Here is a 25,875-nt window from a genome sequence, read left to right on the forward strand (position 1 = left end):
CTGACAGGAAGCAGGTGATCAGTTACATATTCACCACGTCAGAAGTTTTGGGATAATTCCAGGTTCAACCCTTCTTCGGAAGTAAAAGCTTTATTTTATTAAATTTGGCTGTTTGCATTCAGCTTTTCTGATGTGATACTTTAACACAGATCACTTTATGCGGATTTTTTTGTGCGTGAAAATCTGTTAGTGATTAAAAATATCTTTAAATAAACTGAAACTTTGATCATCAAACAACAAAAGCAGACAGATCGTCACTTTTGTCCCAAGGTGAAGACATCACGTCACAGAGATCACGTTCACTTTTCATCAAAAGACTCAGACACACTGATGTTTTGAATCACTTTCCTTTGATTTTCCGGAGCGTGGCGGTGTTACAGCCCACCGCAGTGGATCAGTGGCTCGTCCACTAACCTTACCCTAACCCATGTGTTTCTGAGTTTAATCTCCTCAGCCAATCAGACGGCCTCCCAGCTCGCAGCACAAACAGTTCGTGACCCCGGACGCCTTTGATGCTTCAGACAAACCGCAGCAATTTGGACGCTCCATTTGACGAGAAGGCTTCAAGGTGGCAGAGACGGGTCAGAACACACATCAACAGGCGCTGGAATGTAACTGAGAACTTTTACTCAACTACTATATCATCTCACAGAATATAAAGCATTTCCATAGATTAAACATAATCATATTAATCCAAAAACATCAGATATAAAGCAGGAAAATACTGATTTATCTTCTCTGTGATATGCAGATGTGGAACCAGATGTTGTTCACTGAGAATTAACATTCAGGATTATTTCAGCCTGTAAATGTCTCCAGTTATATCCAGGAAATCCAAATTAATTTTAAAAATGTTATTAATTATTTATTAAGTATTCTAGTTTGACTTTTATGTCTTAATATTATAGTAAAACAGAACAGGTTTGAGAGCAAAACTTCCCACACTGCAATAAAAAAGTTATCTTGAAAGTTGAATCAATTTGTGATTAAAAATGTATTATGTTTAAATAAAGACTTTTGTAGCAAACCTAAAAGTTGAACTAGCTTTCTGGATTTTAGAGTTTCATGCAGTGGCGGTTCTACACAGGGGCCTACAGGGGCCACTGCCCCTGTGAAGAAGCCCTTGGCCCCTGCTGTGGCCCCTGTGTCAAATTAATAATAGAATGATCAATTTATAACGATGAATGACGGAACAATTCTTACCTATTTTTTGTTCAAACAATATCTCATTGTACACTAAAGGAACCCAGATTGTGTACATTGTACAATAGTTGAATTGTGCAATAAAAGCTTGTGTATATATATATAAAAAAGATAATTCTGACTGTACTGCACTTTCAAAATGAAAAAAATCAATTGTGCACAAAAATGAGAAATGTCATTGTCGAACAAAAACAGTTGTTATTGTTGGTAAGTCTCTTTGTTTCAATCAATGTATTTGTGTCTTCCAAATATATTTAAATTAGATTTTTAAATAACCTAAAATCAAGGACTTGGATGCTTAAATATCATCTTTGCAGTTTTTTAATGTGCCCCTCTGATTAAACACTGGCCCCTGCTTGGCCCCCACAGTAAAATTGGTCTAGAACCGCCACTGGTTTTATGTTTCATATTAAAAGCCTCCCAGAAGCCTTTTATCAAAGACATGACAGGCTCTTATTGTGAAAAACCTGTTGCAGTGATACTATCTTAACTACAGTAGAAATATTAAAGTAAAGGCAACTGAGAATAATAAGCGACGGAAAAATATATTTCTGTGTCTTCAGTAAAACTTTTAACACTAGTTTTATTTGCTTTCAAACTTCTGGATTTTATGATTTTAATGTTTCACATTAAGAGAAAAACCTGCTGCAGTGACACGTTTTTATCTGCAGCAAAAATAAGAAAAAAGTAAAAGCAACTGAGATAAATTGGTTATTTGTTTTTTTTTGTTTTATTTATTATGCACGAAGCCGGTATCACACGGCAATACATTATTATTTTTTTGCGAGCAGAATGAATTTGACTTTTAATGTCATTGTTTTATTGTGATGAAATACTTTTATTGCAAATCTAAAAGTTTTATTTGCCTTTTAAATATTTGATCATTAAATATTATAATTAAATAATTAAATATTAAGGAAACTTCTGGATTTTCAAACAAAAGTTTTGGTTTTGGTGAATTTTGGTCGACAAAAATTGATAATTTTTTCCTTGCGTTAAAACATGTTTAAAAAAAATCAAATGCAATTATTATTATTATTATTATATAAAAGTGTGTACATTTTATTTTTAAAGTGTGTACATTTTTCAGCCACTAAAAATATGATTTGAAGTAAAAAATCTTTCAAAGCTTTTAAAGAAGTTTTGGATTCACATAAACATTTTAACAATTTTGTTTGACTGGATAGTAAAAACACGAACTCTTTAAGGAAAAGCCTGCCGAGTAAAAAATATTATATTTCAGGTAATTCGTTTTAAAAAAATGTTTTTATGTCTTTCTGTTGTGTTTTTTTGTATCCTTGTTAAGTTCTACATGAATAAAGTTGATTATTTATGGTTATCAATTATCCGTTTGTGTGGTTCTGATTATTTGTCTTTCCTCTATTGTTTTTTTAAATCATATTTCAGTGAGCTGAAAAACAGAAGCCTCAAAGAGGGTTCACTTATCTTTCTTGTTGTCATGGCAACTGGTCACCAGACGGCTGCTGATTGGATGACGGTCTCAGGTGTTTTAGCTTTTTAAAGGAACAGAGAGAAACATTTTAAACAGACAACAATGATAAGTCAGTACAGCTGCAGCTCTCGGGTCACGTTACCTCTGATTGGCAGACTCACATAACCAGAATGCCTCAGATACGGCGGCTGCGGCGGTAGCGAGGAGAAAGAAGTGATGAAAACTGAGTCTTGTTTTTGTTCTGGTTCACTCTGAGCTATAGAGAGACAGTTTTTACAAAGTTGTTTTATAGGCGATGAAGCAGTTGTGTTCATGTTCTTCTTCTTTTCTTCTATAAAAAGTGAGGAACAGTGATTTTATAACCTAAAACCTCAGTTTCTTCACCATCTGATAGAAGACAAAATCTCCTGTTTAAGTGCACAACATCCAACATGAGAAGTTTATTTCAGTTGTTAAAATACATCCATTCATGTGAGTTCAGGTTGCAAAATGTCAAAATGCATGAGACTTTTTTTTTTAACACAGTCCATAAAAAAACAAAACAACGTATCCTCCTTTTGCTGCAAATAAATAAAAGTCAGAAGTCAAACTGGATTCATTAAGATTCAAAAATATACAGAAAGAAGTTTGGTAACAAAAATCCTGGAGGTGAAACATGAAACGTCACATTACAGGCTGAAGATTGGAGCCCTCACAAGGTAACAAACAGTTTCTGAGTCGTGTGTGAGTGGAAACATTTCAGAATAAAAGCCTCTGGGTAAATAAACAGACTCGTCCTGATGATGGACGAACAGACTCCAAAACACTTTACAGCTGAACAACTTTTCTCAACGATCGATTTCTCAATAATCGAATTCAAACGAGAGAGTTTGGTTTATTTTTTAAAACTTGAAATAAAGTTTCACGAACAGTTGTGAAATAAAAGATATTCTCTTTGTTTCTGATTGTGAGACGTGACGGTAGACATCAATATCACATCTGTGTGTTCAGTACAGAGTTAGTACTAGAGTACTAGAGTTAGCTTAGCTTAGCATGAAGTCTGAGGAAACATACTGATCCTTTGATGTGGCTCAAAAATGTTAAATATTTGTATTAAACAGAAATAGTTAAATTAGAATGAACATACATTAAAAAAAGTGCATTCACAAATAGCTCTGTATTTATGACCTGATGACCAGCTGATTAACAGCTTATTCTTCCAAAAAAAGTAACTTGGTTCAGACTCTTAATCAAAGACTTGAAACTTGACTTGAACTTGTATTAAATAACCCATTTTTTGGAATCTGTGTACAAATAACGTGACTTTAGCACCTTCAATACGGCAATCCTTCACCATGTTTATGTTAGGAGTAATTATGAATGATGGCGAGTCGGTGGGAGGTGGATGGGTCAAACAAATCCAGGACTTTCACCAGGACGATGGCCTTCATGTCCCGTGTGAAAACAGTAATAAACAATGTGATTCAATCATCACTTAACTTCTGTGCATCACGTTTTTACGTTAACTACAGGTGCATCTCAATACATTAGAATATGATGGAAAAGTCAATTTCCAGTAGTTCCAGTCAAACAGCCCCAACCAAGTATTGAGTCATATAGATGGACAGACTTTTCATATTAAACATACTTTTTAAAATTGGTCTTTTGTAATATTCAATTTTTTTGAGATACCGAATTTTAGGTCTTCATTAAATGTAAGCCATAATCATTATAATTAGAAGAAACTAAATAAACGAAGACACTGAATGTTTCATTCTGTGTGTAATGGATCTATATAATGTGTTATTTCACCTTTTTGAATTGAATCACTGACATAAATAAACTTTTCTATGATACTCTAATTTATTGAGATGCACCTGTATGTCGCTTCCAGTAGTCACGTCTTCCTCTTAACTACTTCACTTCACATTTTTATAAAACCTAACAAGGTTTTTTTTTGCAGGAAACCTAGATCAGTGGTTTTGTTGCCTAAAGTCAACGAAACTGCAGCCTTTTTTAACAGCAGCGTTGTAACATTTATGTATAATGACGTGTCGATCTCCTACAAGATTAATTACTGTATTAATCCCAATCAACCTCTGCATTTAACCCATCCTTTTAACACACAAGTGAACACACCCTTCAAATGGGCAACACATTACTGTGCCTGGGGAGCTTTGTGGGGGGGCAAATAATAAATGGACTGTACTTATATAGCGCTTCTATCCAAATCGCTTTACACTTCAGTTAACACACTCATTCATACACCGATGAACGCAGCATGGGGATCCATTTGGGGTTCAGTATCTTGCCCAACTTCAACATGTAGGATGCCATGGTCAGGGATCGAACCACCAACCTTCTGATCAATGGGTGACCACTCTACTAGCTGAGCCACAGTCGCAGGGCACTTCAGTCCTTGACCTGTCAGTTCTGGGATTCGAACCGGCCCCAAGCCACGGTCCGCCCAACAACTGGCAGGGTCGCTGTTTTTAGAAACAATCTGTTAGTAATTTTTTGATAGATTTGTCAATCTATTCTTAGGAGCAAAGCTGCAGTGTTATTTGTACGCAGATTTGTGAGACTGGGTTGAAAATGACTCACAGTAAACAACATTACTCAGCACTTTTGTATTTTTACTTGAGTAAGTTTTCAAAATGGTTATTTTTTAATTATGCTTGAATATTTCTTTTATGGGAGTAATTTTGATAAAAAAAATCAAAAAAAATCTGTATTTTCAGTATTAAAATCACTGTTTTTGTCAATGGAGTGTGTTGGCTCTGAAGAGAGCGTAGCTAACAGAACGAGCTGTCTGACAGAACGGTAAAGAAGAGGAAATTAGATATACGTGGTATTTTGAAACTTTTCCATAGAGCTGTTTCCCCGTTTTCACTCTTTATGCTAAGCTAGGCTAATCATATAGCAAATATTTTAATACTAATATATTCTTTAACTCTTGTAACGGCAGATTACTGCAGTACAGATGTTCTAGTGTGAGTATAAGTACTGCAGTATCTGTGCTACTCATTCAAACACAACCTGCAGATTAATACTTTACTTTATCATCAACACTCTGTCGGTCTTTAAAGATAGAAGCTGCCACAGTTAATGCCCAATCTGCATCAAATATATTCAATTAGCTTTATTCCATAATGTGCAAACATTTAAAAACGCACTTTTAAAAGGCCTTGCACACGTCCGAAAAGTTTTCTCTAAAAACACAAAAGTTGCAGTTTTTCTCGGTGCAACATAAAAACACGACAGCAGCCTCGAAAAGGAAACACGACAGGAAGTGAAAGCAACGACACAAACAGCATCAGACCTCAGACCCCCCTGAGCCCTGACGGGGTCATGCTGAACCAGGAGGAGGCACAAACCGGACACAAAGCTTCAGTCCAAAACTAACTACAAACTACTTCATGCCGACAAAATACAGCTTTAGGGAAAATATCTTTCATCATCCTCATCGTCGACTACAAAAATACTTCTTCTAGTGGTCTGTGTGTAGTGGCTGAGGCATATATTCATATATATATTTATAATTTCTTTAAATGGACCACATTAAAACCGGACGGGAGCAGCTCAAAGAAACAAACACATACAGACCAAACTGTACATTCACTTCAAGTAGAGGAGAATCCATGCTCTGAAATAATCGACAGTTTGAGAGAATTTTTACGAAACAATCAGTTGAACCAACTTTTGTTTTGTTTTGGTTGGAGTCAAAGTGTGCAAAGTTCCTGGTCGTAGGAGAAGAAGAAGAAGGAGAAGAAGAGAAGGAGAAGAAGGAGCAGTGCTTGGTTTGTCGTTGCATTGATTATTTTCAGGTGTAACAGTCGATGCCATGGGTTCTGAGGCTTGGCGGAGTTGAACCAGCAACTTTTTTTCAGTTTAGTTTACAATCTGCGGAGGTCTAATGGCGGGCGGGTCGTCAGGAACGGGTCCGACCAATCAGCACTGTGGGCGAGAGACAGAGACACAAACAGAGAGGAGGGGGAGAGAGAGTGGTGATATAAAGTGACGTTCACAAGACTGGATGCAGTGTTTGCGTGTATATACCTTTAAGACTGGATGATCTCATCATTTTTAAGACACGTAACTGATGAAATGTAACAGGAGTCACTGAAATACACAGTGGAAGCCCCAAACACTTTAATTTCCCCTGCTATCTTGAGAATACCAGTTAATTAACACGTTATCACGTGAAAACAAGAGGTTGTTTCCCCTTATCACTCATAATGTTTCGGTTGAATCAGCTGACATTAACGTTTTCAAACGCGAAACAAATTGTGAACAAAGTACATATGTGGAAATAAGATCAAGTGGGTTCTATTCACAAGAAATATAAAACATTTTAAAAGTATCACTCATTCTAAAGATCAAGCATTTATATTGTATCAATTAAAATATTTTTGAAAGTAAAATCCCAACAACTACATTTGTTTTCAAGTCTGAATTCATTTCAGAGTGATTATGTGTTACAAAAGGTTTCTCAGCAGTTTTTTTGTAGTATTAGATGTCCTTAAAAAAGTTTACCAAAATCTGACCACTAGAAAGGAGTCATTTTCAAGATGGCGTCCAAGATGGGCAGGAAACCACCAACACTAGGCAAAGCCATATGAGAAAGGAGAAATCTGCAATTACTGAAGGGGCACTGTAAAGTGTCTGTGGTGCAAGGTGCTCATGCAATCTATGCATGTTATTCATTCATTCATTCATTTTTCAGAATATATGTACCATATATGACCTATATTAATGAGTTGGAAATGATGTAAATATATGGCCAAAATGAACTAAAATGAATCTATTGGATCAAATAATCATCTAGTGATATTCTCAATAGCTTTAAATGATTTCTTGATCCAGAAAATGTAGATTTTGACACCAAGATTGACCTTCTAAGTGGCTTGGAAGATATATTGGTTCTCATAGATTTTATATGGCTGCCATCTCCAATCCACAAACTTGATGAAGTGGCTCCCATCAAAAATTTAAACTTATGGTGATAGAGAGCATGTGGAAAAATGTGGAGCTTTTGTCCGTTATTTAGCTCAGCCGCCTGACTAAAAGGACTAATGGTCATTTTAAAGACCTGGCGATTTTGAAAATGGGGTCTTTCTTGGAGTCAAAAATTGGTAAACTTTTAGTATGTTTGTAAGTACATCTGACACTACTGTAAACCACTGAGAAACCTTTTGTTAGATTTTTTTTAGGCTTAAACCATATTTGCACCTGACTAAAATGTTTCATTTTGTGTTTGTGTGCCATTGAGAGGGAATAAAGACATTTCCTCCTCAAATGTTTTACTATTTTGTTTTTAATTTATAAGGGACACAGGTAACATATGCAGTTCCATTTAGTCATATATCCATATATTTATTTTGTATGTACTTTAACACCTTATTTCGAAAATCTTTCTGCTAACCTTACCAAGACGTCACTGTCAAGTAATAAAAACAACCTTTTGTTTGATGGTGATGACGACATAATTAAGTTGCCATCCTGAGAAATCTGTGGAAATAAAGTGACCGTGGGGCTTCTGTACTCCGCAGTGAACAAAACAAGACTTTGTTCTGACTCATCACTTTTTACAGAAGAAGAAGAATTTTGAGTTCCAAGTTTTAAGAGATTCCTTTTGTGAGTTTGTGTTTGGAAGCATTTTATCAAAGCAATTTGTTGATTCCAATTTCTCGAAATCCTGTATTGAAAATTTCAGTTTAGACTTTAAAACCCCCTTGAAACAGACGTCAGAGTGTCCTCAGGTGCTCTATAATTTTCTCCTGTGACAGAGGGATTTAAATCCAAACCACGTTTGATTGGAAAAGTGAGCAGAGTTGAGTAAGATACAAAGCTTCAGAGGACTGTAATGGCTCCCTCACCTGTTCAGAGTGAGAGGTTAAAGGGAAACTTTGTCGACTTTTGAAAAAGCTGAAACTGTTACAGCACATTTTAATGCCTGGTACAACTAAAGGTATATTTGTTTGGACAAATATAATGATAAGAACACAAATAGCTCATAAGAGTTTCATTTAAGAGCTGATATCTAGACATTTTCCATGGTTTTCTTGATAATGATTTTGGTTATTATCCAGAAAACCATGGAAAATAGCTAGATATCAGCTCTTAAATTAAACTATTATGAGCTATTTTTGTTGTTATCATTATATTTGTCCAAATAAATGTACCTTTAGTTGTACCAGGCATTAAAATGAACAAGATATTAGAGAAAACAAGGGTGGTCTAATAATTTTTTCCATGACTGTATTTGGCGTATATCATGAGAAACATGAACAGACGGATACAGGGGGAAAAAAAACTGGAAAATGTGTTTTTAATTTCATGTGGATTGTTATTTTTGTAAATTGAAGCTGAACTGAGGGACTTTTACATATAAATGAACATCTGCTACATTTAGTCCCTCGACAGACGAGTTCACACAACGCTGCATTAATTTATCACCACAGAGAAAACTCCTTCCTTCCTTAACGTAAAGAGAAGAGAATATAATTTTAAATGAACTTTTACGCGTGTCTGTTTCCTGAGCAGGGCTGTTTAGTGAATCTGTAAACATTTGGCTGTGTGGTGTGAACCGACCTGCAGCCTGTGGCGGCTCTACAGCGTGCTGCTGAGGATCTCTGACACCTGGGTGTTGGTTTGGTCGTCCGAGTCTACGTCCTGCGTGGTGCCTCCCTCCGTCTCCTCCCCTCCGGACTCCACCTGCGCCACGACCACCGACACGCCCGCAGCCTTCGGCTCCTCCGTCCCCTCCCCTTCCTCCTCTTCCTCCCAGCCCCGCCTCTCATGGTCCGGCGACAGCTCCTTGCACGGCTCCACGAAGATCCTGCGGACGTGGGGCCGCGGCTCCCGGTGGCGGCCCTTCCGGCTCTCCAGGACGCAGGAGGCGTGGCTCACGTAGGTGGCGTCCACAGGCGGAGGCAGCTCCGGGTCCAGCTGCTTGGTGTAGATGCCTTCAGATAAAGACCCCGTGTGGCTCTCCCCGCTGTGGCCCCGGAGCCAGCGCTGGGGTCCGCTGAAGTACTGTCCCCGGTGGCTCCTGGACAGCAGCTTGCGTTTGGCGGGGGGGTTGGCGAGGGCCCTCAGCGGGGTGATCACGCCCTCCTGGTGGAGCGAGAGCCCCTCCAGGGTCTTGGTGGTGTCGGACAGACCCGGGGACAGGGACATGGGCAGGGGCAGGGGCAGGTCCTTGATGAGTCTGGGGGACAGGGGGAAGGACGGCGACGTGGGGAGGGTCCTGGACAGGGACGGAGAGCGAGGAGCAACGGAAGGACAGAGGGGGAAGTCTTTGTACAGGGAGGGGGAGTGGGGGAGGAGGGGCGAGTAGAGAGGAGCGTCTTTTGATTTCACCACGGGGGAGACGGGGAGGTCTGAGGGGGGACAGACGCTGTACCTGAGAGGTGGAGACGAACAAGAGTCATCAGATTTAAAACATGGAGACAGAGAAAGAAGTTATGTTCCATTATCAGGAGCAGTTTTTGTCTCTGACTTTGGTGAGTTTATTTTCTATTATTTATTACTTTTGCTGATTTTTTTCTAAAGCAAAAGTAAAGTTTTTCTTGCATCCTAAAGTTTTTGCCTTTTCTTTAACCCTCCTAAAATGTTGACCCATTCCAGTAAAAATATAAAAAAAAAAAATGAGTTAAAAGTATTTTTCATAAATAATAATTTAAAAGAAAAAATCAATGTCATGTAAAACCATTGTATTTTATATGCAGGTCTTTCCAATGTACATAAAAAAAGTTTTAACATGCATTTTTTGTTTTAAAAAATTAGTCAATTATCCTCATTGAACCATGATCTGTGAGAGGTAAAGAACACCATTGCACTAAATATTGATTGAAATGGTTAGTAATGGAGTTATTAATGAAACATAAACAATGTTTATTGGGATTTTTATTGGGACACTTTTGGATAATTAAACATGCCCTGGGTCAAATCGACCCATGAACATTATTGCTGTTCCTGAGAAATGAACATAACAGGGTTAATATTAAAATCTTTTTAAAACTAAAATAAAATCTTACTTTGACCTTTGAGTTTTTCAGGATATAGACATCAAATGTCAAGATATTTTTTTATAATTTTAACAACTAGTGTTCAGATCCTACAAGTGTCTTCACAAAATAATAATTTCAGCTTCTTTTCTCAATAGAGTTACAACAAAATAAATAAATAATGAAAAAACCTGGAGAAAATGTTGTACTCCAGGAAGTTTGGACATTCACAGGTATGAACAAATCATGACATTTTAAATTTGTTTTAAATTAACAGCAGCTAAAGTGGCTATGTTTATCCCTGAGAATGATTTTTTTGATGCATTAAGAGACAAACTACCCACCTGAGCTCGTGGATCTGCAGCACGTCTGGGGCGCTGCCGCCCAGCGAGTGCACGGCCTGCTGGGACAGATCCTGGGCTGGAGAATAGAGCAGGTCCAGGTCGCGGGGGCTCAGGGCGTCGCTGGAGTCGTAGTCGCTGTCCGTCGGCAGGAAAACCTCAGAGGAGCCGTCTTCATCTGAGCCGAGCAGCGAGTCTGACGGCAGAAAGAGTTTGATAAGCATGTTTTTAACTGAAATATAAACAGTTTCTCCTGAGCGACAACTCACCGCTGATGGCTTTCCTCCTGCGCAGTTCAGGCGAGGGCGAGGGCGTGGGCAGGTAGTCCATGTTGGAGGAGGTGGAGTCGGTCTTCGGCTGGCTGGAGTCACTCTCCGGAGCGCTGGCGTCCACCAGGCAGGTGATCGGGACGCCGCCACGAGGCTGCTTGTAGCGAGCGTACTGCAGGGCGTCAGTGATCCAGCGGAGGTCGCGACGCATCTCGTCCAGTTGCTGTCAGGGGACAAAACAAACGTCAACATCTCCAGTTTTACAAAATGTGACTAGAGCATAGGTTCTTTTTTACTTGTATATTGATTCTGTCTTCACTTATGTTGAACTTTTAAATTATAACTCACACATCAGTCCGTTTCTATGCAGATGATATCTTGTTCTATGTGCTGAGTCAGATCTGTTTACAGTAGAGCTGAAACATTTTATTCCTTTAATTTAATTAAAGGTTTCTTAATGTATACAATATAGACTTCCCACCCAAACAAAACAAAGAAACATCTCCAGTTTTCCATAAAGTGACTTAGTTCATTTTTCCTTAAACTATACGTCACGCATCAGTCCATTTCTATGCAGATGACATCTTGTTCTATGTGCAGAGTCAGTGAGCTGAAATGTTTTATTTTATTTTATTCATGTATCTCAATATATGCAATGTTTATTTTCAGAAAACAAAGATAAACACCTCAAGTTTTCCAAAATGAGACTCAAGCATAAGTTTGTGTTACTTGTATAATTGATTCAATCTTCTTTTTGGTGAAATTTTCCTTAAATTATAACAATATATGACAATATTAGTCAATGTCAATCAGTCCGTTTCTATGCAGATGATATATTGTTCAGTGGAGTCAAAAATAGAGCTAAAACTTTTTATTCTTTTTATTTTATTTAGGTCACTCTATATATACAATATTTGCCTCACGTCATAATATTTTAATTCCGTCTGATACCATTTGAAAAGTCTAGAAGGTAAAAAAAAAAACATGGAAGAAGAACTTTTTTAGGCTTCATGCACCGCTGATTCATAGGAATGAACAGAGCCCCATCTCCAACACTGAATCAATGCTGTATTTATAGCAGTGATTGACACTGTGTTAGAGACTCCCCAGCTCTGATTAGTTGTTTTTATTCAGATGTGGTGGATTAATGCAACAAAACATTATTCTTTTTTTTAATAAAAGTTATATACTGAACCTTTAAAGAAGGTGCAAACACCTTAAGTGTAACTTCTGATTTATAAGTGAAAGTAAAAAGTATCCTGAGTGAAATTGTGTGTGTGTTCACTTTTGAAGCGAATGAAGCTTGACACAAAGTTAAGCAGCAATTAGCTGACTGTCTGACAGAAAGCAGGAGAGCCATACTCTCTCTCTCCCTCACACTCACACACACACACACACACACACAGAACGATGACTCGGCTGGAAAGAATGCCGAGGCTCCGGCGGTGGAGAGAGAGGAGAGGAGATTCCTGCTCGTCCCACAGAGAGGCTGCACGTCCCTGCTTACTTTGTTTACCAACAACAACAAACAAATCAACACATTAACATCATTAACTGGAATTTCACCAAAAGTAAATTAACTTAAAGTATAATATTTTCTTTATTTTTCAGTCTCAAACCAACAGAATGTTTTTCCTGGGGACTTGTTGGTCTTTACGTGAGACTACATTTATTTTCTTAAATTTTCTTTTAACAATCTTTTTGATATTCGCCAACCGAAACATGATAACCATACTTTACGTTTATGTTTTCTGTCTGATGGCTCTACATACTACAATACCCATGAGCATCAGCTGCCGTCGCTATGGTGAATTTTACGAGGATTGTCACTGCCCGATCTTTACCGGAAAACCGATTTGTTTTACTTCCTGTCGAAAAACTATTTATGGCAGTCTCTGGGGTTTAAACGTTATCGTTGGTTTCAATAGTTATATTAAATAGATGTTCTTGTTTTTGTAAAGACAAAATATCGAGCTAATGAAAGAACTCCAGATAGAACCTGGAAACCTTTTTTTGTGTGGAGAATGTCCAAAGATTTAGAGCAAATAAAATAAAGAATACATTTTCCTCATTAAATTAAAAACACTTTTTTTCTCCGATTTTGGTAAAGAATGTCGAACATATGGAGGTTATTTCATCACCCATCAACAAAACCGTGAAGACTAGACTTAAATATATATTTATGTGAATTTATGAATTTTGTAAAAACGACAGTGGTGACAGGAAGCAGAATAAATCGGGCTTCTGGTATTGGTCGGGCAATGACAAAGGTTTTTTTATATATTCACATATATTGTTCACATACTTGTGAAGATAATAATATATTATTTCATTTCATTCGTTCAACTTTGCTGTTATTGTTATTATACCTGTGTATGTGCTTTGAAATTAATGCAAAAAACAGATTTAAATACCTTCCATATACACAAATATTCAGCTGATTTTGAAATAGCTTCCTGGAGAAAATTCTCTTTTGGACACATATTGAACCTTTAAACATAGAAGACATATTCCGATAATAAGACCCAACAACAACAACAACTAAACAAACAATGAGTCAGAAAAAGTGAGTTTTCCTTTCAGATTGACAGACGGTGGAGGAATGAGACTCTGAGGAGGTTTCCTTTCACCTCCAGAGGAAAGCTGTGTGTGTGTGTGTGTGTGTGTGTGTGTGTGTGATATAAGGAACTTTCCATCTGCAGCTGATCAGACCGACAGCAGCTTCACAGCTTCATGATTTAAGACAACGTGAGACACAGACGGACAGCGAGACGTTTCCAAGGACGAAGTGCAGCTCCAGCAGCTCGCTCTGCTCATCGTCACGACCCACAAACCTCCCTCACTGTGTGTGTGTGTGTGTGCGTGTGTGTGTGCTGTGGATACTGCATCAGTTCCCGACAGTGTTCACTCTACGTGACGCCAGAGTGGAGACGAAGACAGTCAAGTCTCTTCCCGAACATTAGGTCTTATTCAGAAAGTATCTGACGTTTATCAATACATATAAATCCTGTGTTTAAAACACTGAAAGTGTGAGAAACACATTGTATTTCATCAATTATTTTTTATAAAAGAGAACTTTTCAATATCGTCTTTAAATATTTAACATTTTTATTTAAAAAGTGTTAAATATTAATATCAGTTTATCCCTGATTTTAATCATTTCAGTTAGTTTCTCATTTCTGCTGGTTTTAATGGATTTTTTAATGTTTTTTTTCCCTGTAAAACACTTTAAACTGCACTAATTATATAAAAGAAGCAACAAACAATGATGACTGATGGACTGAATACAACGACATGTCGAAGTAGAAATCTGGTTACGTGACACAAAAACAGCTCTTTTGCAATTTCTTTTAGTGATTAAAAATCTTTGACTGCTAGTGAAGCAGCTTTTCTTCCTCTGATGTTTTTAGCAGTGAAATAGAAGAAGAAGAAGCCACACGTGTGCAGACGTTTCTACAGACCGCCGTCTGAAGCTTCCCTCCATCAACATGTGGTGAGTCCAAACAAACTGTCCAATTAGAGGATAGAGGACGGCATCACGTCATCTTGTGTCATCACACACACACACAGACACACACAGACAGACAGACACACACACACACACACACAGAGTCAGGACCTCCCAGATCTGACATGCTGAGACACTGCGTGTGTGTGCGTTGTTGTACTTCTATCGTTGTGAGGACCAGTTTGAGTCTTTGAGAATGAGAACATCTAAAACAATAAGAGTAATTTTAAACATGCTTTTTCTGATATGATATTTTGTCAGGAAGGAGGTGAAATAGCCGCTAAATTCAGCTAAATTTCAAAGCGGTCCTCTGACCTCTGACCTCCAGATATCTGAATGAAATTCGTTCTATGAGTACCCACAAGCCTCCTCGTTACACTTCATGCAGTTTTTCCACATGCATTTTTTCCTCCTGCAGTAATATGTGTTATATTGTCCTATTGCATGTGAATATTTCTGCATATTGGGGTCCCTAAACAGTCTGTGATTTGCATAAATTGGGTATGACTGGGAAGCTGAGACTCAATGAGCCCAATGTTATTCACGTGTGATGATGTTAGTCAGTGAAACTTGAGCTCAGTGTATAAAATGAGCTGCTGTGACCTCATGAAACTTTACAACCAAAAACTAGAGACCTAGACCTACAATTGCCGAAAAATACAGAAAACTACAAAATGTCAAAAGTCTTTGAAACCAATTCCCAGCATGGCTTTTTCTCTGGTGTTCGTCAAGATGTTGGGGTCTTAATGTGGGATTCTGGAGGGTTTTCCCCCCAAAGTTGTTAAATTCTCAACAAAAAAGGCAAAATTTGGCCCTATATGTGTGTAACAAATGTTATCAAGAGACATAATTGAGCATGAGACTTCATATACTCATAATATAATGTTCTAAAGCCTTAAACACTTAAACCATTTAATTAATGACTTCATTAGGTCATTTTCTAATCAGATGATGTACACCACTTCTATGTGACTTTACTTTTGATCTACTGTTGCAAATATTCTTGTTTGCTTCTGAAGGTCATAAAGAGGCTTCAGTAATAAAAAATAATCTGTTTTAAAACCCAAAAAAACCTCCTTATTGAAACTTTAAGTGAGGAGTTTGAAAAGAGAGGACATTTGAGTGTTGAGTGTTTGATGTCTTTATAAAGTTGGAACATTTTGTTTGGAGTGAAAAGTGAAGTCTGAAAAGCAGAGTGTTGAGAGTGAGGGAGTTTTGGAGAGCAAGGACATTCATGTGGAATAACAAAATCGTGGGTAAAAATGTGCTTTTAAGGTTCCTTTTAGGTTTTGAAGCAGCTAAAATATTTGCATTAAGACAATGACGGTTCTCACCAGTGGTGGAAGAAGTATTCAAATCCTTTACTGCAGTAAAAGTACTAACACCACACTGTGAAGTGTATGCATCGAAATGTACTTATAGTATCATTTTCGTTTTATTTATTCCAAATATATTATTGGATTATTATTATTAATGCATTTATGTATTTTAACTACTTTATATACAGTTTAATTTATAATCATAATTGTAAATTAATCATGTTTTTTATGTTAAGCCTCGACCTGAAAAGTAACTAAAGCTGTCAGCTAAATGCAGTGGAGTAAAAAGTACAATATTTACTTCTTAATTGTAGTGGAGTAGAAGTATAGAGTTACATAAAATGGGAGTACTCAAGTAAAAAGAAAAGTAAATGTACCACCGGTCCTCACAAGTATAGAAATCCAAACACTGACAGACAGACGTGGCCCTTTAACGCACACACAGACACCAGACACAGACACACACACAGACACAGACACACACACACACACACACACACACACACACACACACACACACACACTCTGATTGGTATTATTTTTTCCCTTCTCTCTCGGAGCAGTTTGTGGTCGGGGGGCCACTTTTTTCCAAGCTCTAAAATCGCAGACAGAGAGCGAGACAGATGTTAACACACACATACACACACAGACACACAGACACAGACACACACACACACACACACACACAGGAGAGCACCCTTGTGGTTTGGTGGTCGGCGGGAGCTCTTCACAGACAGATTTCCTCTCACACCCGTGGACGTGTGACGGAGCAGCGGTCACACTTTACTGCATCAATAAACGACTCCAATTGGATCAGACGCTCGTTTGTCTTAGCGCTATTTTTCTTGGATATGAAACAAAATCGTATTAAAAGATGAGATTTATTAAAGTCTGACTGGAGGTCAAGATGTGAACGGGAGCTGAAACCACACAGAGCAGACAGACTGAATCAAACTGGTCTCAGATCAGCTGCAGATGTGTTTCCCACCACTGTTACATCATCAAGTGAGCGTGACATGTTTTCATGAACAAGTTACCAAACTTTTTCCATTTTCTCCAAACATTCTGCAGCTGATGGTGAAGCACAAACGCAGAGAAACAGAAACCAGACAAACAGTCTCAAGTCCTGCTTGTGTCCCAAATATGTAGTGGTCGCAAGGTTTTGCAAAGTAGTCGATTATTTTCTAAACTGGAGGTGAAGAGGCGAGGGTCTGTTTGATTAAAATATGAAGCTTGTTCTCTTTAACTTCACACAAAGTAATTTGGCTGCAGAAAATTATGGTTTGATCAAATAGTTTTCTACTGGACACTGAATGAAAGCTTTCACCCTGACAATAATCAGTGAAAATATGGATGATAATTAGTGAAAATCTGTATTAAAATCCTTGAAAAAACTGATAAAATCTGGATGGAAAATCAGCAAAAATCTGGATTAAAAATCTGTGAAAACCTTGATGATAATCAGTAAAAAGTTTGATTAAAATCAGTAAAAATCTCTGTGTTTATAGTGAAATTTGGTAAAAAAAAAAGTGACTGAAAACTAGATCATATGAAGAGATTTATCTGAAAGAGTTTTCTTCAGCGTGCAAACACTCATGTGGCTACAGCAAATTATGGAAGATTATCTTCCAAAAGTTATTTTATCTTCTGTTTAAAGCTGTACAGAGGCTGGAGATCAAACAGTTTTCTAGTAGATGATGAGGACATTATTGAAAATCTTAATCCGGCTGAAATGTGTGACAGAAGCTCTAGAGAGGATCCAGCGGTGTGTTTGTGTCTCACCTGGATGTAGTCCAGTATGAGCTGGTGTCTCTGTTTGGCTGAGGCCACCTCGCCGTCAGTGATGGCCTCCCGCAGTGCCTGCTGGGTAATGAGAGCGTCCAGGTCGAGGACGGAGGAGAGGCGGCAGTACAGACTGATGAACTTCTCTTTGTAGGTGCAGAAGTGGACTAAAGAAAGAAAGAAGAGATAAATGTGTTAATATGTCTAGTGACGGTTTATCTTCTGATTGTTCTGAAGACAAAAAAACAAAAGCTGCAAACAAACAATAAATCACTAGTCACTCTGTGCCCAATTCAAATTAAAACAAGGCTAAAATAAAAAAAACCCCAAATACATAAAAACCCAAATAAATCCAATCGAAATAAAAGCATGAAGTTCAACATTTTATACTGGATGTGAGGGGACAGAAAGTCTGGACGATAATCAGAGAAGATCTGGTTAATAATCAGTGAAAATCTGGTTAATAATCAGTGAAAATCTGGTTAATAATCAGAGAAAATCTGGTTAATAATCAGAGAAAATCTGGTTAATTATCAGTAAAAATCTGGTTAATAATGAGTGAAAATCTGAATAATAATCAGTGAAAATCTGGTTAATAATGAGTGAAAATCTGGTTAATAATGAGTGAAAATCTGGTTAATAATGAGTGAAAATCTGGTTAATAATCAGAGAAAATCTGGTTAATAATCAGTGAAAATCTGAATAATAATCAGTGAAAATCTGGTTAATAATCAGTGAAAATCTGGTTAATAATCAGAGAAAATCTGGTTAATAATGAGTGAAAATCTGGTTAATTATCAGTAAAAATCTGGTTAATAATGAGTGAAAATCTGAATAATAATCAGTGAAAATCTGGTTAATAATCAGTGAAAATCTGGTTAATAATCAGTGAAAATCTGGTTAATAATCAGTGAAAATCTGGTTAATAATCAGAGAAAATCTGGTTAATAATCAGAGAAAATCTGGTTAATAATCAGTGAAAATCTGGTTAATAATCAGTGAAAATCTGGAAGATAATCTGTGAAAATCTGGATGGTAATTGTTGAAAATCTGGACCACAGTTAGTGAAAATCTGGAAAATAATCACTCACAATTTGGACAATAATCAATGAAAATCTGGACAATAACCAGTGACAGGTCTGGATCATAAATAAATAAAATCTTGACAACAATCTGTGAAATTGTAGGTCTTTTTTGGTGCAGTTTGCTAAAAAGTGGCAGAAGTCTGGTCAGATGTTCAGAGATTCATATGAAAATGTTTCTTCAGCTCCCTGCAGCAGCTGACGAGGTCAGTGTGTGTACAAAGAGAGAGTATTGTGCAGTGTGTATGGGTGTTATTGACACATTCTTGTGTGTGTGTTTATGTGTGTGTGTGGGGGTCAGCAGAGAGGCCGTCCTGCTGGAGCCTGCAGACTGATTTAGTGCTTCTCCCTGCAGACGGAGGTGTGTGTGTGTGTGTGTGTGTGTGTGTGTGTGTGTGTGTGTAACACAGCTCAGTCTGTCCACCTCCACACACTCAGTCAGTGCAGATGTCCTGCATGAAGCTGCAGCACGACTGCATTCATGTGTACGGTGCATTATACAGCTGGAGATGGTGAAAGCTGAAGCATGCATCTTTAAAAGGTCAGAAAAACTGCTGTTGTGGGTTAAAACCAAACAAGCAAGCAGACAAAAAACTAGGATAAAAAAAAACATCTCAAAAAAATACAGTTAAGACCTAAAAACCTTTAACAATGAGTAAAAAATAAAAACCTAAGGACCTAAAAATCTATTTAAAAAATCTATAAACCAATAAAAAACATAACAGCCTTTAAAAAAATAAAAACAAATAAAAACTATGAACCTTAAAATCTTTAAAAAATATATATATAACTGAGTTAAAGATCCAAAAAACTGTAAGAATAAAATTTAAAAAAAGGACTAAAAATGATTTGTTAAAGACCTGACAACCTTTTTAAAAAAAAAAATATTTTTAATAAATTAAAATCCTTTAAGCCTTTAAAAATGAATAAATAAAACATTTAAGGACCTCACATCAGAATCAGAAAATTAAACACTTTTATTTGAAACAAATACAAATAAAATATATAAAAAGGAGCTAGCACTTATTGATGCACTAATTATTATTGCACTATACCTTGATTGTTTGTTTTTACTCTTCTTGTAAGTCGCTTTGGATAAAAGCATCTGCTAAATGACTAAATGTAAATGTAAATAGTTGATTTTAAGGAGTTTGTTTAACGTAAGAAGGAGGAGAATTTCACTTTATTGAAAACATTCAACATCAGCACATCAAACATCTTCTGTAAAGTAACTAGTCCGTGGCCTAGAGGTTAGGAATCGGGCTTGTAACTGGAACTGACTGAAGTGCTCTTGAGCAAGGCACCTAACCCCCTGCACAGCTCCCCGGGCGCAGTAATGTGCTGCCCACTGCTCCTTGCATGGTGTGTTCACTTGTGTGTAAAAAGGATGGGTTAAATGCAGAGGTTGAATTTCCCCATTGTTGTTTTTAATAAAGTAATCTTCTTCTTCTAGAACTCATTTAAAGACGTGTGTGTGTGTGTGTGTGTGTGTGTGTGTGTGTGTGTGTGTGTGTAGTTACCGAGCTCGAACATCTGCAGGGGGAGGTGGAGGAACCCTGACAGCGGGGTGTAGGGGTTGGACTGTCCGGGGGCGGAGCAAACATCGTCGGCCGCCGGCAGCAGCAGCAGGAAGGAGACGCCGTGACCGAGCTCGACCACCTCCTGACTGTAGAGACGGAAGTGACGTGCCTGCACACACACACACACACACACACACACACACACACACCTTATAAACATGCCTTTAAACAAACCACTTTCTGACTATAACGTGATGTTGTACCGAGTCACGCTCAGCTGTTTGTTATTCATCCAAGAATTTCAACAAGAAGCGTTTATAGACATTTTTTCCATTGCTTTTTATCTAATTGTATTTACGTCGTAAAATTGTACCTTATATTATTTAACTGTATCTTTTTTTCTGTCCTTTTGATTTCATCAGTTTTTTCCTTTTATTCCTTTTATTATTATATTTTTTATTCTTGATTTGTTTTTTTGTCTACTTTGTAATCCAGTTTTTATTTGTCCTGGTTTTACTATAATTACTCTTCTTCGAGCCCTAAGGTGTTTCTTTACTCAACTATTTTTATTGATTTATCTAATATATTTAATCTAATTAATGTATTAAACTTTACTTTATTTAATTGTATCTGTAATTTCACGTCATTTTATCCTACCTTTTTGATTTTATCTATCTCATTATTTATCAGTTTATCTAGTTTTTCATATTTTATAGCATATTATTATTACTATTATTATTATTATTATTATTATTATTATTTATTCTTGTTTTGACTTTTGTCTAATTTTTAAATTTCACTTGGTTTTACTATAATTATTTTGTTTGATTGTTGATTTTTCCCCCATTTACTATTATTTTTATTCGATTTTCATCATTTTTAATGATTTTATGCATTATCTACTGGTCAGTCATCTCTGAAGCACTTTGAACTGCACTAACCTGTGTGAAAGTTGCTGTACAAATGAAGTTTGAATATATTTACATACATAACATACATACATAATACATATATAGGAATAGCTTTCTATATAAGTCCTGATTTTTCCTTCCACAGTGTGATGCATGTCTTATATTTGCATTTTAGGCAGATAAAAAATTAAAATGTACAGTTTGTGTGTGTACCTGGGGCAGAGGTAGGTTCAGGTGTTTCAGCAGAGACTTGATCGACGTCTGCAGCTCGTAGTACAGTAAAGGGGCGTGGCTCTCCGCCCTAGGCTCCGCCTCCTCACTCTTCTCTCCTGCAGCCGACAGCGTCTGGATCCAGTCCCACTCCTCCCTGGACACAGATATTTAAAGGGATAGGTCACCTCCAGATAAAGTAAAAAATACATATTTTTCCTCCATTGATGTTTATTAGTCTTGATTGTCGAGTGTTTGAGATATCAGCTGCAGAGATAAGTCCTCCCCAATATAATTAATTTTGTATTTTTGTGACGTGACTATTTGTCTCAGCTGAGTCATTCATGGCTTCACAATGTCCCTGAGGAGAAACTGTTATTTTTTTTGGTACAGGATCTGGTTAGTGCAGACGGTTTATTTTAGGACGTTTTAAATAAGACATTTAGAATAAAGTGATTTTGAAGATGATGTAAGAAATATCACAATTTTAAGCATATTTTTGGTTATTTTTTCACAGAAGTGTTTGTCACACATGGTGCGTTCAAAGGCTGTAGGAAATTAAAATCTCCAACGAAAATGCCTGTATTCACAGTTTCCTGCTATGATGGATTGTGTTTTTATTTGGTTATTTAAAAAAAAAAAGAAAGACATACTTTTCAAACTCAACAGGTTTCGAGGGTTAAATCTGCTTTCTTTAATAAATATATATGTTGGCATAAAAAAGATCAAATTAACAATATTAGGGAAACACAAAACTCTCAGCAACTTCAATTCATGACACACAATTTTTATCTTGTAATAGAAAGTTCTGGTTTGGAATTCATCAATTTTTTAAATCTTTGTAACACCGAACAGAAAGTCCGTGTTCACACAGATGCAGGTGGAACAGGTGGAATCTTTTACCTGCTGAGGCTCTGTTCACACCTTCACCTGCTCCCGTTTATTCTCTGAGTTCTTTCTCTACCAAAACTGTCAGGAAGGAACACGCACACACGCGCCCACACTTTTCCTCTCACACTCGTGGACGTGTGACATCCAGCATCCAGAAATTCCTGTGACAGATGCCAACGAGCAGAGATACTTTTACCTGCCCACAAACGGCTCACAGCCAATCAGATTGGATCCAGCACAAAACACACACACACACACACACACACACACCGGTGTGTAGTGGTTGTGTAGTGTTATACTGGCAGATCCGTGTCCTTGTTAAATGTGAGCCGATCTGAATGAACAGCTCTCATTCCTCAGACCTTCCTTCAGGTTGAAACTCCAGAAGCTATTTTTACGAGTTGTTGCTGTGGACTAAACTTTAGATTCAGAGACGTAAACAACGGCAGATAAAACACCAGCAGGCTTATGCAGGACCGGACTGCACAGCTTTGAGGCCATTGAACCTGCACAAATAAGACAAAAATAAACGTTTCATTCTCAAAGCACCCACAGTGAGTGAAATGCAACTCAAACTGTGCTCCTGAGCTGTCTGGATATATTTAAAAGAGGAAAAACGGTGCAAAATTGCCCACTTTTTAGTCAAATGAACCTCAATGGAAAAACAGTCCAATTAACTAAGATCACACTAACAGCCACACAGTTACAGTGAAATTAGCGGTCTTTAGACCGTTTGTAGGAACAGAAGCACATTCATTAAAACTGTCCTCCACTTCAAAACATCTTATCACAGTGTGAAGGTTTGACAGTCTCAGACATTTTGGGGGCATTTTCACCTGAGCTGTTTGGTCTGCTTGAAACGAACTCCGGTGCTTTTTATCAGATCTGAATTCTCAAACCAACTCTTGTGCGGACCAAAGAACAGAACTCAGGTCCGCTAAAAAATGAGGGTCTCGCTTTGCTTCCAAGTGCACCTGAGTTTGGTTCGCTGCAGGTCAGACAGCAGTCCAAACTAGAGCAAGGAAGCAAGCCAAAACACAATGCATTCTGGGATTAGTTTGCTTGAGTCTCAACACCAGGCAAGGTAGTAACAGGCTTGGAAAATGTCTCGTGGACAGACGTAGTGTAGCAATGAAGTAAAGGTCAGACAACAGCACACAAAAACAACAGCCTTCAAACTATGAATCCACTAGACTTTAGAAGTGAAAGCAACTGAAATATCTATGTCATGTTGCTTTGACGACTAAAGGAAACATTTATTCATTGACACATGAACAAATAACATCGGATGCAAAAATCTCTTTCGACTCCGCAGGAGATTCATCATTCTACGAACACAATCTGTCGTAGACTTTACGAACTTTACAGGTTGACGAACCAGACTTGAACCAACAATAACAGATTTTTTTGTCAGTGCAATATTCTCTCTGTTTTAAGTGTTTTTGGTCTTCATCAACTCATGGGCAGATCGCGGAGAATCGGTTTGTAACCGGAAGGTTGCCGGTTCGAATCACCAGGACTGACAGGTCAGGGACTGAAGTGTCATTGAGCAAGGCACCTAACCACCAAATACTCCCCGGGTACAGAAATGTGCTGCCCACTGCTTCTAAGCATGGTGTGTTGACTGGTTTGTACAAATTCACTGCTCTCTGTTTCAGTGTGTGGGTGCAAAACTGAATCTTAATCTTAGTGTACAGCTGCTTTTCAACAGTTTTTTCTCTAAAAAACTAGCCTGAAATCAAGTATTTATTTTGAGTTATATTGATTGATTATGGTTTCTTGGGTTACATTTTTCTTGACCTTCTATTTGTGTTTGTGTTTAAGGTTTTTCACCTGTGATTGGCTTTGGAAACTTTCAAAATAAAAGAGAGAAAAGAAAGAAAGCTGAATCTCAAGGCGCCTTTCCATTAGGTACTTTTCCCTCTAGTGAGCTGCTATGGGTGTGGCTTGGGAGAGAGGATCTGTCCAAAATCCGCCCAACTTCACTGGTTAGCGGCTCAAGGGGTGTTTGCCTCTGGTAGGTACTTTTCTGAGCTGCTACTGAGCTGCGATTTCGCGCATGCTTGATTTATTTGCAGACTGGTGCAAACTGGACGCTGAAGGGTTAACAGCTCCTGCTCTGCTGACTGCAGCTGGGAGAGACTGCTGCGGTAGGACTGGGCCGCTTCTCAGTGCTTTGGGACGGCGCCTGCTACTCGTTAAGAAGAGTAGGAACGAGTCTCCAAAAGTCTCCAATAACACCAGAATAAGTCGCTAGATTTGCTGCTAGTCGCTTTTTTGAAAAAGAGTCTGAATAGTTGCTAAATATAGAGACAAAGTTGCTAGGTTGGCAACACTGCTTGCCACGTCGGTCTGTTGTCACATTCGAACTCCGTTGGTTAGCAGCTACAAAGGTACCTGTATGGGAACAGAGGCCATGGGGAACTAACCAGTAGGCGGAGCCAAAAAACTAAGCCGCTTTCCAAAAAGTACTCAGAAAGTACTCAGGGGAATCACGCCTTTGGTCATTGAGTGAATTCCAGTCCAATCTTCTGCAGCAAGCTGCCTTTTCAAATGAAGGAAGCTGCAGTTTAAACCTAACAAGAGTGAGGGCCACTTGACACGGACAGTGAACTAGAACAGTAAAGTTGTAGTCAAACAGATAAACCATGAGCTGAAACTGGGAGCTGCAGCTTCCGTGTTGTTGTAAAGTGCCTGAAAAATAATAATCAGGATAGAAACGTGAGACAGAGAGTATGAGACTTTGTGAACATTGTGCTTCCTTCAGCAGTGAATCATGTGAACGTTTTGTCCTCTTCACTTGAATCTCTCCGTCACGACTCCATCTGCCCACTCAGACGCTGCAGCAATGAGCTGTTTTGTGGCTTTATTTTTATCTTTTAATATTATTAAAATTATGAAACTAAAACCTTTTGTCTTCTCCTGGTTATGCAGAACATGACTCATGGATTTGTTTGTTTGTGTGTGTGTGTGTGTGTGTGTGTGTGTGTTTCTGTACCTGGACACGTTGGCGTTGTCTCGTATGCGGGTGTGACAGAGCATGTTTGGGGTCCGCTGGGACACCAGGACTCTGATCTGGTCCACGGAGCTGCTGAGCTTCAGGTAGCCCAGGTAGAGTCCCGGGGCGAGGCGGTGTGTGCTGCGCCGCTGGTACGCCAAGATGTCCTGCAGGACAGAGACACACAGAGGACAGGGACAATAAATGTCTGTTTGTTGCAGCAGAACAACAACACTAGTGTCTGTATATTTCCTACTGGGAAAACTATACGATTGTACAAGACACGATGAATAATAATGAAATAATTACTCATTATTACTCAGGATAAAGGTTTGTTTGTGTGTCAAGAGGATTAAGAGAAAGATGACACATAAAAAACACATAGAAAAATACAGAA

General features: G+C 38.0%; 1 protein-coding gene across 2 annotated transcripts in view; it reads right to left on the reverse strand.

Moving 5' to 3' along the window:
- Positions 1-3,095: 3,095 nt before the first annotated feature.
- ankfn1 (ankyrin repeat and fibronectin type III domain containing 1) overlaps positions 3,096-25,875 on the reverse strand; it is a 148,441-nt gene continuing 125,661 nt past the window's right edge. For both annotated transcript variants that reach the window (XM_059324571.1, XM_059324570.1), the window contains exons 19-26: positions 25,479-25,645; positions 21,593-21,746; positions 20,469-20,637; positions 17,867-18,033; positions 11,258-11,480; positions 10,992-11,184; positions 9,230-10,043; positions 3,096-6,592 (exon numbers count right to left, since the gene is read on the reverse strand). In XM_059324571.1, coding sequence (XP_059180554.1) covers positions 9,248-10,043; positions 10,992-11,184; positions 11,258-11,480; positions 17,867-18,033; positions 20,469-20,637; positions 21,593-21,746; positions 25,479-25,645 — 1,869 coding nt within the window. In that variant the 3' untranslated portion in view covers positions 3,096-6,592; positions 9,230-9,247. The remainder of the gene's footprint in view (positions 6,593-9,229; positions 10,044-10,991; positions 11,185-11,257; positions 11,481-17,866; positions 18,034-20,468; positions 20,638-21,592; positions 21,747-25,478; positions 25,646-25,875) is intronic.

The sequence above is a fragment of the Centropristis striata genome, chromosome 21 (genome assembly GCF_030273125.1).
Source record: "Centropristis striata isolate RG_2023a ecotype Rhode Island chromosome 21, C.striata_1.0, whole genome shotgun sequence".
Lineage (NCBI taxonomy): Eukaryota > Metazoa > Chordata > Actinopteri > Perciformes > Serranidae > Centropristis > Centropristis striata.